This window comes from Aquarana catesbeiana, linkage group LG04 (assembly GCF_042186555.1).
Source record: "Aquarana catesbeiana isolate 2022-GZ linkage group LG04, ASM4218655v1, whole genome shotgun sequence".
In the NCBI taxonomy this organism is placed as follows: domain Eukaryota; kingdom Metazoa; phylum Chordata; class Amphibia; order Anura; family Ranidae; genus Aquarana; species Aquarana catesbeiana.
Window position 1 is genome coordinate 563,258,782 of NC_133327.1, and position 13,733 is coordinate 563,272,514.

General features: G+C 45.1%; 1 protein-coding gene across 1 annotated transcript in view; it reads left to right on the plus strand.

The window, feature by feature from the left end:
• The first annotated feature begins 6,921 nt into the window (after positions 1–6,921).
• The window catches only part of SMYD3 (SET and MYND domain containing 3), a 980,023-nt gene continuing 973,211 nt past the window's right edge, over positions 6,922–13,733 (plus strand). The window contains exons 1-2 of the mRNA XM_073628021.1: positions 6,922–7,028; positions 7,685–7,860. Coding sequence (XP_073484122.1) covers positions 7,697–7,860 — 164 coding nt within the window. The 5' untranslated portion in view covers positions 6,922–7,028; positions 7,685–7,696. The remainder of the gene's footprint in view (positions 7,029–7,684; positions 7,861–13,733) is intronic.

The window sequence follows — 13,733 nt, forward strand, 5'->3', positions numbered from 1 at the left end:
ACCAATTTCTTTTGATGAGAACTTCAGGTCCCCTTTTTTACTTTGAATCTTATCAATAAAATTTTTTTTCCCGTTTTCGCTGCAGAATTTTTGCCAGATGTTTACCTACTTTATTACCCCACCTCAATTTGTCTCTCAAATGTCTATTCATTATTTGATTAGTCTCCTCTTCCATTAAGTCTCTTAATTCATCTCGCCTGCTGGTCAGCAGTTGCAATGTGGTCCTACCGGGTCCTGATTGAGTTTTATGCATCTGTTCTAATTTAAAAATTTCTGCTATAAGCATTTCCTTTCTTTTTTTCCTTTCTTTTTTCATTCCTGCTCCCACCGAAATCAGGACCCCTCTAATATATGCCTTGAAGGCTTCCCAAACTGTGGCCCTCGGTATCTCTCCCGTATCATTAATTTGAAAAAACGAATCTATTTTCTGTTGGATCTTTTCAACAATCTTAACATCTCTAATTAGACTCTCATTTAGCCGCCATGTGAAGGGGGGTTTTTGGACTTCTTTAAATCTCAGTTTCATCGTAGCGGGGGCGTGATCTGACAGTGTTCTGATCTCAATCCTAGTTTCTTCAACTGCCTCCAGCAACCTATGATCCACCAACAGATAGTCCAATCTGGAATAAGTCCCATGCACGGGGGAGAAGAAAGTAAAGTCCCTGACCCCAGCATGTTGAATCCTCCACACATCTGTCAACTGACAGTCGTGTAATTTTTTCCCTATTCTTCTCAGAGTACTCTTACTCATCCCCCGCGCATTTGATGAACTATCCAAGGATGGATCCAGGCTGAAGTTAAAATCTCCCGCTACTATCATTTCCCCCTCTCTAAATTCCAGCAGACTGTTGAGTACTTTAGAAAGAAACTTGGTCGGGTCTCTATTTGGGCAATAGACATTAGCCAGGGTGAGGGTCCTCTCTCCAGTTCTAATCTTCAAGAAAAGGAAACGCCCTTTTGGATCTGTCTTCCTATCTAATAAAACATAGTTCAAACTTTTCGCGAAGCCAATTGCCACCCCTTTTGCCCGTTTCCTAGGAGTATCGCTGTATATCCAATTTGGAAAATACCTAGAATAAAGCTTTATACCGGATTCCCACATTAAGTGGGTCTCCTGTAGAAAGACCACATCTGCCTCATAGTGTTGCAGCTCTCTTAGCACTTTATGCCTCTTTTTGGGCGAGTTTAACCCTTTAACATTATAAGTCAAGCATTTCAAACTCATTTAACCTGTACCATGAACCTTGTTTGGGACCTGGAGTTTACCAAAAGTGCTCTTCGAAGAGCGAGTCTGCTCAGGAGTAAACCCCCCCACCCCCCCCTCTCCCCCCACCAACCGCCCTCCCCCCCACCCCCCCCACTCCCCCCCACATCCCCCCCTCCCCCTCACCCCCCACCAACCTCCCTCCCAACCCCCACCCCCTGCCCCCCCCTCACCCTCCGCCACTACTAGGCCGCTGGGTCGCAGTGCCGAATTTACCATACTCATGCCCTGCACACCCTTGTGCCATGGAGTGGGGTCCTGGTGATGGACAGCAGCGACAATAGACCTCCTGTCTTCTACAAACTTCAACTACATCTACCTACCTCCCGCCCCACCAACCCCCCCCCCCCACCAGCCCCCCCCACACCGCCCACTGCTACTTTCATGACCCTCTACTACGGGAATACCCCCTCAGGGATATTCGGGGCAACAATATTTAAATTTCTACAGAAGTCCAGCAGATCTTCGTTATGTCTTATTTTATAGGTTCTACCCTCTTTTATCACACTCAGAGACAGCGGGAAACCCCAGCTGTATCTTAGATTTGCCCCCCTTAATAAGTCCAGTAACGGTTTCAGTTGACGTCTTCTCGCCAGGGTTCCATCAGAAAGATCTGAGTATATTTGAATTTCTTGATTGTTGAATTTCACTGGTTGGGCCCCTCTTAACTTCATCCAAATTTTTGCTTTGTCCTCAAATTGGTGGAACTTCACGATGACATCCCTAGGCGCTTCATCTCTCGCATTTGGTGACTTTCTAATTCTGTGTACTCGATTGATTTTTAACTCACACTCTGGATTCTTTCCCAGTAGCGGATTGAAAATTTCTTTTACAATCATGGCCAAATCTTCTTCTCTCTGCTCCGGTAGGGATCTGATTCTTAAATTTTGTCGCCTATTTTGATTTTCCTGTTCTTCTAATTTATGCTGCAATTCGCGTTGGCCCCTCTGTAGTGTTTTTACTTATTTTTCGAGCGTTGAGATTTCTTCGCCCTGCTGTTCCACCACCTTCTCCACTTCTTCCACTCTTTTAAGAACATGGCCCATATCTGTCCTTACATTGAGAATTTCTGCTTTAATTACTTTTTCCAGCTTCGAGAACATATCTAGTATCTCCACTTTCGTGGGCAAAGCTTCACCTGCAGATCCTGCAAGGTCCGTCTCCATACTTTGATCTGGTTCTCCTTCAGAATGGATCCCCGCATTATCCGACCCCCCCTGGGCCCCTTTATTTTTAGCTAAAGCCTTTTTTTTTTCCTTTGTATCTTGTTGTTTGTTTTCCATGCCGGGACTTTTTAAGTATTTTTGAATTGTACTGGAGTTCAAACTGTCTCTGGGTTTATTAGGGTCTGCTGATTTTTGGGGACGTCCTCTCATATTCATCCCTCCTTTATATACCCCCTGTCCCCCTTTATGTGTTGGCTTCGATCCCACACTATGATGACAGTCCTGATCTCAGCCCAGATTTATCTCATAAATCGGAAATTTTTTTTTACCACTTGTATTCAGATCTTCCCAGCTCGTCACTTTAAGGAGTTGAAACCAATCACTTCACTGATATGATTGTATGATAAGGGTACCGGCAATAGCTACAGCTCCACTCTGTATGATTTTGATTTCTCACACCGTAGCACCCAAAAAGTCCCTTTACAAACCTCCCGTATAGGATCAGTTTTCCTTCTGCTAACACAGCAGTTAACTCATGCATGTAACACAGTTCTTATAGAAGGAGTTCAGCCAGGCTGATCCTACCTGGATCCTGTGGACCTCCGGGGGGGGGGGGAGATTCTCGAGGTTCTGTGTGGACTGCTTACTCCTTTTCCCTGTCAGCACTGCGATGTGGTAGAGGGGGGGGGGACCTCCGCACCGCCCGCTCTCCCGGTCACTGCCACTGATCGTCCTGCTTTAGGATGGGAAGGCACATCCACTTTCCATGCTTTGTCTCCACGCGACCGCCAGGCTGGGGGGGGGGCAGGGCAGACCACTATCAGGGATCCGCAGGCGAGGAAGGGGGGGGGGGAGCCGGAGGGGGGAGAGCCAGGGGACGCCACAGCCGTGCACCTCTGCTCTGCAAGTCCTCCGTAGGCTGCGCTGCTGACAATCCCGGCTTCAGTACAGTCGCCTCTGCTGCTCTGTGGAGCCAGCTGCCTGTCGCCTCGGAGGAGGTGTATCTTTCAATCACGGGCTCTCACCCCGTGCTTCCTGGAACGCCATCCTGCCAGCCCGTTCAAAGATGCCTCGTCCACCGCCCACCACCGGACCCCGCCCCCAGACCTCGGCACGTCACATCCTCTCCTCTCCCCCAACGAAGTTCGAAAACTTCACTTCTGAACTGCTTACCATCTTTCAGTAGCTTGCATACAGTACTCACTGATTCACTGTAGAATTCTTTGCAGTGCCTAGGTGCCTGCTGGGTATGCTGGGTGCACTGGAGTATCCTCTCCAATGCCTGGGTGCCTGGGACCCATAACCTACAGTATTAGTAGGTTATTGAATCAAGCGCTTGGAAGCTTGTTGTATGCAGAGAATACTTTACTTTCATGGAGGAATATATTACATGCCTTTTATCATAAACAGGAAGAGAACAACAAACAAGTACATGCACTGAACATAAACAGAACATCCTGTTATTACTTTACCTTAGAATAACACACTATCATACTGCAGTGCCACCTGCTGGATAGAAAGGTATAATGCATACAGAACATATTGTCAGTTTATATAAGCAACTTTACATTACGACCCCTTTCACACTGAGGCATTTTTCAGGCGCTACAGGGCTAAAAATAGCGCTTGTAAAACTCATGAAAAACGCCTCCCCTACAGCCCCAGTGTGAAAGCCTGAGTGCTTTCACACTGAAAGGTGTCCCTGGTGTATCCTGGATGTTTTCAATAGAAGGCACTTTGTTTTGGAACCTTTGAATGTGCAGTCATTTCTTCTTTATCTCAAGTTTTCACGGAGGCAGGCCGGGGCTAGCACTCCTACTTTGTTCCAAATGAGGTATTGCACACACCTGGAGCAGCAGATTCCTTTTCTAAAGGTGCTTTATTGTTGTCATATAAAGTAAATACAGTACACCAGTTGACATAGTACAGAACACTTCATGCTAAATAAACACATACAAGTACAGGAATAGAGGTATGGTGACCATGATATACAGTGACTAGTCAAATATCCATAGAACAGTGTAGAGAGTAGGGTTATCAGCAGGAACTTTTCAGTCCCATATACCACAGTAACTTTGATGAGCTAATCACCAATGGGTAGAGATCCAAGAGGCCCACACTTTATTGTATATCCACTGACAACCCCTATTTATGTAAGTGATCCTTTACATAGGCAGGGCCGCATCAATCCGTGCCTCCCAAGAGGAGAGGGACGGAGGGGAGGGCGTGATCCATTTCAGCAAAATCTCCTTCTTTGCATAGAATAAAAGGTAAGAAATTAACAATTTGGAATGATGAGAGCGTTGTGCATCCTCCTGAACCCCCAGCAGGGCCAGCTCCGGTAGTACTGGAAGGGACAGTTGTAGCCTCAAATTTATTTCACTGAATACCGCCGACCAATAGGTTGGGCATTCCCAAAACATATGGAAGAATGTACCCACATTCGTTTTACACCTGGAGCATATGGGATCTCTGTCTGGAAAAATTTGATGGCGTTTCTGGGGCGTGTAGTAGATTCTATGTAAGAATTTCACCTGGATGAGCTTGTCATTGGAAGAGATGACTAGTTTGGGTCTGTGTTCAAGGCAGTCCTCCCAATCCTCCCTGTCCAGTGAAGGAATGTCTCTATGCCATATTTCCCACAGTCTTTCTATCTTGGGGGAGTCAGTGCCCAGGAGTGCTCCATATAGAGTGCAGAGGGGTTTACTAAGGTCTCCTGGTGACAGAAGTTCTTCAATGGGGCTTGGAGGAGAGGCAAACGAGGAAACCCTAGCAGCATGTCGTAGTTGCAGATACCTAAACCGCATCCGTTGGGGTAGATTGTATTTAATCAGTAAGTCTGGGAGCATATACCCTGAGGCATAACATGGCTCAAAGTTGTAATACCATATCTGACCCATATGTGGGGGTCCGCAATAATACAGAAATGTGGTAGGTTGGGGTTCCCCCATAGTGGATGCGCCGGTGACCATTGGTCAGGCTGCATAAAACATCGCCTGCACCCTCCATGTCACCCGCAGCATACGCCCCTGTGCCCCTGTAGGCGAAGTTACAGAGGTCAGCCAACAAGCCCAGACAGATCACCTCCAGACAAAGCAGCATCTTTGAAGTGATGTATACACCGCTCCTCCACTGCCCCTGCCTATTGAATACCAGCAAAGCACTTAGGCAGCTGTGCTTTGGGGCACATTTAACCCTTTCCTCTGCGCTAGTGGGGGGCTAAAAGCACCCTGCTAGCGGCCTAAAACTAGCGGCGCTTTAACGCTAACGCTGGCGCACTGTTATGCCCCGTACACACGGTCGGATTTTCCAACGGAAAATGTGTGATAGGACCTTGTTGTTGGAAATTCTGACCGTGTGTAGGCTTCATCACACATTTTTCCATCGGATTTTCCGACACACAAAGTTTGAGAGCAGGCTATAAAATTTTCCGACAACAAAATCCGTTGTCGGAATTTCCGATCGTATGTGCACAAATCCGACACACAAAGTGCCACGCATGCTCAGAATAAATAAAGAGATGAAAGCTATTGGCTACTGCCCCGTTTATAGTCCCGACGTAGGTGTTTTACGTCACTGCATTCAGAATGATCGGATTTTCCGATAACTTTGTGTGACCGTGTGTATGCAAGACAAGTTTGAGCCAACATCCGTCTGAAAAAATCCTAGGATTTTGTTGTTGGAATGTCCGATCAATGTCCGACCGTGTTTACGGGGCATTGGTATGAAGGGGCTCTACATGTTGTTGTTCTTCCAACACTACCCTCTCCATTGATTGACATTGGTGTCAACGTAGCCATCTAATGGTGGCTACTTAGCTCCTCCATAGATACAGTGGAGGAGAGACTGTAGCCACTTGAGGACAGGCAGTGCATTACTGCTTAATCAGATAAAAATAAGGGAATACAAGCCTGAAAAAATAAAACAAATGCAGCCATCTCATCCAATGATTGGTGAGCTACAATAAATTATTACATTTTTGTGTTTGGGTATTGTTACACTTTAAGTAATTTCTAACCAAAAATGCAGATTTTAACACGTGCAAGAAGATAAAAAAGTGGTTAACGTTAGTTGTTTTTTTTATGATGTTTGTATGTTGTTTTTTTTTCTTGCAAATTTTCTTTTTATTATATTTTAAAATGTTTTGTTTTTAGCATTGTCAGTTTTTCTGTACTGTTTCGGGATATTTTTTCAGTCTAATGACTGTATAATATGGAAGCACAATGAAGGGTTAATACGACAACATTCATAGGAAGTGTTTTGTGTATAGATCCCTTCCTGATGAAGCACTTGTGAAGATGAGTGTTAGCCAGTGATGGCGGCAAAGTTGGTTGCTCTTAGCACACTACGCATATTTTTGCTGGATTCAGGCAACTGGAATTGTGGATTTGTTTTAAATAAAGCTGGTTGATTTACATTTCAGTAGCAGTGATGTTTTGTTCCTGTTAGCTGAGGTTGCTGGGCAACAAGAAGGAAACCTAAGAGCTGAGCACTGTGGGTAAATGAAAACGAGGCTTGGTTTCCAGGAAGGAGAACACAGAGGAACAGCGTGCAGAGATCCAGCACCATATCTAAGAGCATTGTGACAGTGAATGCAGGTACTGTGTGTATTCAGCTGATGGGATGGTATCTTTATAGATTTTATCTCAGTTCTATTAATCCACAGAATTTAATAGAACAAGGTTGAATAAAGCTGTCTACTTTCCCCTTCGTATTTACTTTTCTTTTTTTTTCCTGTAATTTGTTATGTTTATATTGGTTTGATATTGTGATATTTTCTTTATTTTTTGCTATAATTTTTTTATGTTTGTACATTTATTAATATTTAGATGAATAACTATATAAACAATAAAAAAGCGATGCTGTCTTCAGTGATAAGCTTGGAGTAGAATCCGAACCCAGGTGAGCCCCCCCAGGAAACTGTCACCTGTACGAGCCAATCATCTGCGGCCGGGGCATTCTCTGCCCCACAGCTGCATGTACAGTATACACACCCCAAGTATAAGTGTGGCTGCGGAGCAGAGAATGCCCCGGCCGAAGATGATTGGCTAGTACAGGTGACAGCGTCTTTAGGGGCTTCAGATCCTAGTTCAAACACACCTGGGCTCATCACTATCACTATGTGATGGAGTAGAGCAAGAAGCACTGCTAATTTGCGAATATCATCTTTGACTCTACACAGACTAGAGAGGCGTGCTTTGTGGGCTGCATCTCTTGTTGTAAGTGTGTTTATTATGGTATATTCTCTTTACAGTGATAACCTAGCATGGCGGGAAAAGTGGAGAAGTTCCAAAGTCCCGGAAAGGGTAATGGACTACGGGCAGCCAGAGACCTTGATGTGGGCGAGATGGTGGCAAATGCCGAGCCCTTCGTGTACACTGTGTGCCGAGAGAAGAACAGAGGAACAACGTGTCACCACTGCCTGCACAGGTACATCAGACCCTGATAGTGTTCATCCTGAATGTATTCAATCAGAGCTCAAGTGTACGTAATAGCCATATTCTCTCACAGGTCCCTCCCCAGCTGGGACTCTGGTGTTTAACCATTGTAGCAGGATTTACAAATACAATAGCCGAAAGTGGAGATTCCTCCATCCTCGCTGTTGGCGTGGATGAGGGAATTAATTGATTTTTCTCTTGTTCAGCTCATAGGCCGAACAAGAGAAATTGAGCCATGTGTGGTGGGCCTAAAGTGATTGTAAAGGTTCACAGTTTATTTGTTAAAAATAACAAACATGTCATACTTAACCGCTCTGTGCAATGGTTTTGCACAGAGCAGTCCCGATCCCTCTCCTCTTGGCCCCTTTGCAAGAGTGGGGACACTCTTGTGTGTTCGCTCTTTAGCCCTGCTCTGTGCGTCCGTAAGACACAGAGCATGGCTTGGTCCCGCCTCTGCTCCCTCCTCAATAGCTGTGATTGACAGCCATGGGATCCAATGGCTCTCGCTGCTGTGTCTCAGCCAATAAGTAAGGAGAGAGCCTTGGCTCTCGTGCACATTGCTGGTTTGAGATCCGGCTTGGGTATGAATAAGGGGGCAATGTAGGAAGATCTTGCGAACCACAGATGGGTTAATGCCTCCAAATGAAATCTTTAGTGATAACAAGCTGCAAACACTAATCACGTTTCATACCCGTGCAAATAGCAATATAATAAAGTAAATGTGTTTGCGCTAGAAAAATTGTAATTACAGTAAAATCAGTGTATGAAAAAAATATTAATAAAAATAGAAAAATAATAAATGTTGAATAATAAACAATATATCCCAATATAACTAAAACAATAAAATTACAATCTGTGGTAAATTAATTAGTGATATAATAAACAAAGTGCAACGTGCAAAAAGATGCTAAAAATCCAAGTGCAAACTCTGGTATAGAAGAATGCTCACTCTTTCAATAAAGTGATTGATGAAGTTCATAAATAAAAATTGCAAAGTGCACAAATACAGTGTCCATCTACAGTGATATCCATCATGCTCATCCAAGAAGTGTAAATATATATTATGCTCCAGTGCTCTCCGGTGACGCCCAAAAGCATATGCGCTCACCTCAGAGCGTGTGACACAGTACCCAAACTATGTCAAAACACGCTTGGGAGCCACTCCTGGGCTCTAACAGATATGCTGATGTTGTCCTCCGATTTGCTCAGTTAACAGCATTCCATTTCATAAATGAAAGAAAAAAACTCCATAGTGTAACATTGTAAGAGAATTTATTCCAAACATAAACACCCCCCTCCTAGGGGTACTCACATTGTGTGGGTGCGTGAGTGCACCATCCTAATCAAGGCTTCACATATAAGTAAGCAAAGCGCTGGTATGGCGTGCGGTGTGGTATACTGCTCTCATCTCTTCCTCCGTGCTGAGGAGGGGCCAGGATGGAGCTGTCAGCATGGAGGAAGAGACGAGAGGAGTATACCACACCGCACACCATACCAGCACTCAGGTCAGGATAAAACATTGTAATAGTGTTCCTTCGACATGTGTCAATGAATGTGTATACATATATATTCCACATAAATCATTGTTGGATGACTAGTGTTTTAGGGATTGTAAAGGGAAAGCGTCGGGTTATAGTTCAATGTGGGCCTGCTAGTGTTTACATTGGCAAACCCAAGTTAATATTCATGCTGCTCCTCCATTGCCTGATTTGCATACAAGTGGACTGGACTTTAAAGCTGTCTGTTGTCTGTTTAAAGTGGTTGTAAACCTAAAACATGAAAAATGAATAAAGCATATCATTCTATAGTGTGAACTTGCCTTAAACCAAAGTGTAATTTCTTTATCCTACATCACGGAACACAGAGCCATAGTAGTTACTAAGTGGGTTATAGGCCACCTTCAGGTGATGGACACTGGCACACCCTAAGACAGGAAGTCCACTCCCTATATAACCCCTCCCACTACTGGGAGTACCTCAGTTTTTTTGCCAGTGTCTTAGGTGTTGGTCACAAGTAAAGATGTGCTATGCTGAGCTCCACTGTAATATTCCTTGCTGGGGCAGGCTATGCAACCGGATCCATTCAAAGTGTCTTTAGGCCGAATTGATTGGTACCGGACCTCGTGGCGGAAGAAACGAGGTTTAGCCTGTAACGCTTCTCTTTTTAGAGAGCTGGACCCCGGGACCTAGTGCTTTGGTTTTTTCAGCCATAAAGTTTTCCTGGTGGGGTGCTTTGCGGGTCCAGGAATGTGGATCCCCCGATGAAAAGGGGCCCCGTTTCCTGAAGGTTTTTTAACGGAACCCACCGTGAGCGGTGAAGATTGGGTCTATTGGTTTTACCACAGAATCCCTGCGGCGGGAAAGGTAAGTGGAGATTTCTAAGGAATTTTTTAATTTTCTTATGAATTATCTCCTTTAAAGGTAATTGTTGTCATGCCTAAAAGTCACCACTGGGGGATGTATAGAGCATGTACCTTGTCATGCTTACCTCAGATCATGCTGTCTCAGCAGAAGCTGCAGATCTCCCTCCGGCTAGCAGTCCCAGGCCTCCGGTAAGATGTTGGGGTGGGGGATTTTTTTTCCAAAAACACCCCCCACCTGGGCAGAAGCTCTCCCCCTCTCCCTGGATAGCGGGGGAAGCCAGAACGATCGGCGGATGCCGCTCCATTCTCCACCGCCTCTGCACGGCTGTCACAGATCTGGTAGTACCTCTGCATTTGTGCATCGGGCTATGGTTGGAAGGGGGGCTAAAAACACCCCAAAAAAGGGCTCAAGAAGGACTTCTTCAGCCGCAAAAAAAAACCTAGAACCATCTCTAAAGTAATGGCATCCTCCCCTGAGAGTTCTGAGGTGGCTGGTCAGAGTGAGCCATCAGGGCTGTCAAATGTTGCAACTGTTTCCACCACGGCAGCTCCTGTCTATATTACTGAAGAAGTTTTTTCCTCAGCTATGATAGGTTTGTAGGAAAGGTTAGCGGCTTTAATCGCATCCCATTGTGGGACAAAGCGCGACAGGTCCCCCTCCATTACCCAGGACCCTCAAACTGAGGAACTAGGGTTGGGAGAAGACGATATTCTCTCAGGGGACTGGGAAGAGGCTCATGACTCCTCTTCTGAGGGTTCAAATGGAAGGATCAGCTTCACAATCTGAAAGATTGATAGTACAATCTCTTACTGATATGGTCCGTTCCACATTTATGCTACCCTTAACTGAGTCAGTTGATAAGCCCTCTTCTTGTTTGGGTTCCCTAAAGCCTCCTCAAGCTGTGCATGCCTTTCCTGTCCATTCATTGCTGGAAAAGCTTATGTATTCTGAGTGGAATCACCCAGATAAGCATTTTTTTCCAACTAAAAAGTTTTCAACACTTTATCCTATGGAGGAAAAATTCACTATGAAGTGGGAGATACCAGCAATTGACGCTGCTCTATCCTCTGTGAATAAAAGCTTGACTTGTCCGGTAGACAATGCTCAAATGCTTGGGGATCCAACGGATAAGAAGTTGGAATTCCTATTAAAAAGCACTTTTAGCAGTGGCCTATATCAATCACCAAGGGGGCACGAGAAGTGTGCGGCCCAGAGAGAGGTGAATCATATACTAACTTGGGCAGAAAACAATGTACCTTGCCTATCGGCAGTCTTCATTCCAGGAATAGAAAATTGGCAGGTGGACTATTTGAGTCGCCAGCAATTGTTCCTGGGAGAATGGTCCCTTCACCCCGATGTCTTCCTGACAATATGCCAAAGATGGGGGATCCCAGACGTAGACCTGTTTGCATCCAGGTTCAACAAAAAGATCGACAACTTTGTGTCAAGAACAAGGGATCCGCTAGAGTGCGAAACAGCTGCCTTGGTGTTTCCGTGGAATCAGTTCTCACTGATTTATGCATTCCCTCCTATTCTGCTGCTTCCACGACCTCTTTTGCGGTACAAGCAGGAAGGGAAGTCGGTGATTCTTGTGGCCCATAAGATCCTGGTATGCAGAGATCAAAAGGATGGTGGTAGGGGACCCATGGACCCTACCACTAAGTCCAGACCTTCTCTCGCAGGGTCCGGTATTCCATCCTACCTTACAAACGCTAAATTTAACGGTTTGGCTATTGAGCGTGGGCTATCAGGTTCAGTGGTATCTACCTTGATTAATGCAAGGAAGCCAGCCTCCAGAATCATATATTATAGAGTCTGGAAGGCATATGTCTCCTGGTGTGAATCCAGGGTTTGGCACCCACGGAAGTATGTCATAGGTAGAATCCTTGACTTTCTGCAGATGGGGTTAGAAATGAAGCTGGCCTTGAGTACTATCAAAGGCCAGGTCTTGGCCTTATCAGTATTATTCCAACGACCACTTGCTTCGCATTCTTTGGTACGTAGCTTTATTCAGGGGGTAACATGGCTTAATCCTCCAGTTAGGTCACCCCTGAACCCTTGGGACTTGAATTTAGTTTCTGCAATGCCAACAGAATTTAGTTCTGTTGGCATTGCAGAAACAGCCTTTTGAGCCAATACGGCATATTCCCTTGGTCCTTTGACAAGGAAAGTAATTTTTCTGGTAGCCATATCTTCTGCAAGAAGGGTATCAGAGTTGGCTGCTCTTTCTTGTAAAGAGCCATATTTAATTATTCACAAGGATAAGGTGGTATTGCGTCCTCATCCTATCTTTTTGCCGAAGGTAGTGTCAGGTTTTCATCTAAACCAGGATATTGTTCTACCTTCATTTTTTCCAGAACCCGGTTCTACGGAAGAGAATTCACTACATTCTCTGGATGAGGTGAGAGCAGTCAAAGTCTACTTGAAGGCGACTGCTCGGAGTCGAAAAACGGATGTTTTGTTTGTGTTGCCTGAAGGTCCTAAAAGAGGACAGGCAGCATCAAAATCCACGATTTCTAAATGGATTCAGCAAGTAATTGTTCAAGCTTATGGTTTGAAGAGGAAGATTCCACCCTCTCAAATCAAAGCGCACTCCACTAGGGCTGATAGTGCTTCGTGGGCAGTGCATCACCAAGCTTCCATGGCTCAAATCTGCAAGGCCGCAACTTGGTCTTCAGTCCATACATTTACCAGATTCTATCAGGTGGATGTAAAAAGACGTGAGGATCTTGCCTTTGGGCGTAGTGTGCTACAGGCAGCAGTATAAGTCCTCTAGTCTCATGGTGCCCTACTTTTGTTGTGTATCCCTCCCCCCAGTTGGCATTGCTCTGGGACATCCCACATAGTAACTACTATGGCTCTGTGTCCCGTGATGTACGATAAAGAAAATAGGATTTTTATAACAGCTTACCTGTAAAATCCTTTTCTTGGAGTACATCACGGGACACAGAGGTCCCTCCCCTCTTCTAATACACGTATATTGCTTTGCCACAAATCAGAGGTACTCGCAGTAGTGGGAGGGGATATATAGAGAGTGGACTTCCTGTCTTAGGGTGTGCCAATGTCCATCACCTGAAGGTGGCCTATAACCCACGTAGTAACTACTATGGCTCTGTGTCCCGTGATGTACTGCAAGAAAAGGATTTTACAGGTAAGCTGTTATAAAAAACCTATTTTCTCTCTGCTGTCTCTTTCCTCTGCTAACTGCATAATTCACTGATAATAGTCCAAGCTGACTCCACAACATACCGACCTACAGCCTTCCCCCCACCAGCAAACAACAGCTGACTGACAGCGTCAGCTGTGTATATTTCCCTATGATTCTTTGTAGAGGGGGTGTGTCCTTTCCCTCCATTCAGGTTTTAGTTTTTACTGAGCTCTGGGCTCTAGCTGTGCAATGAATGTGATGTCAGATCCCTGCCCCCTGCCTTTTACTGCTGAGAAATAGTTTTTGGTCTGTGAGTTTTAGGAGGCTCTGGAGAAAAAATGGCTGTAGATAAAC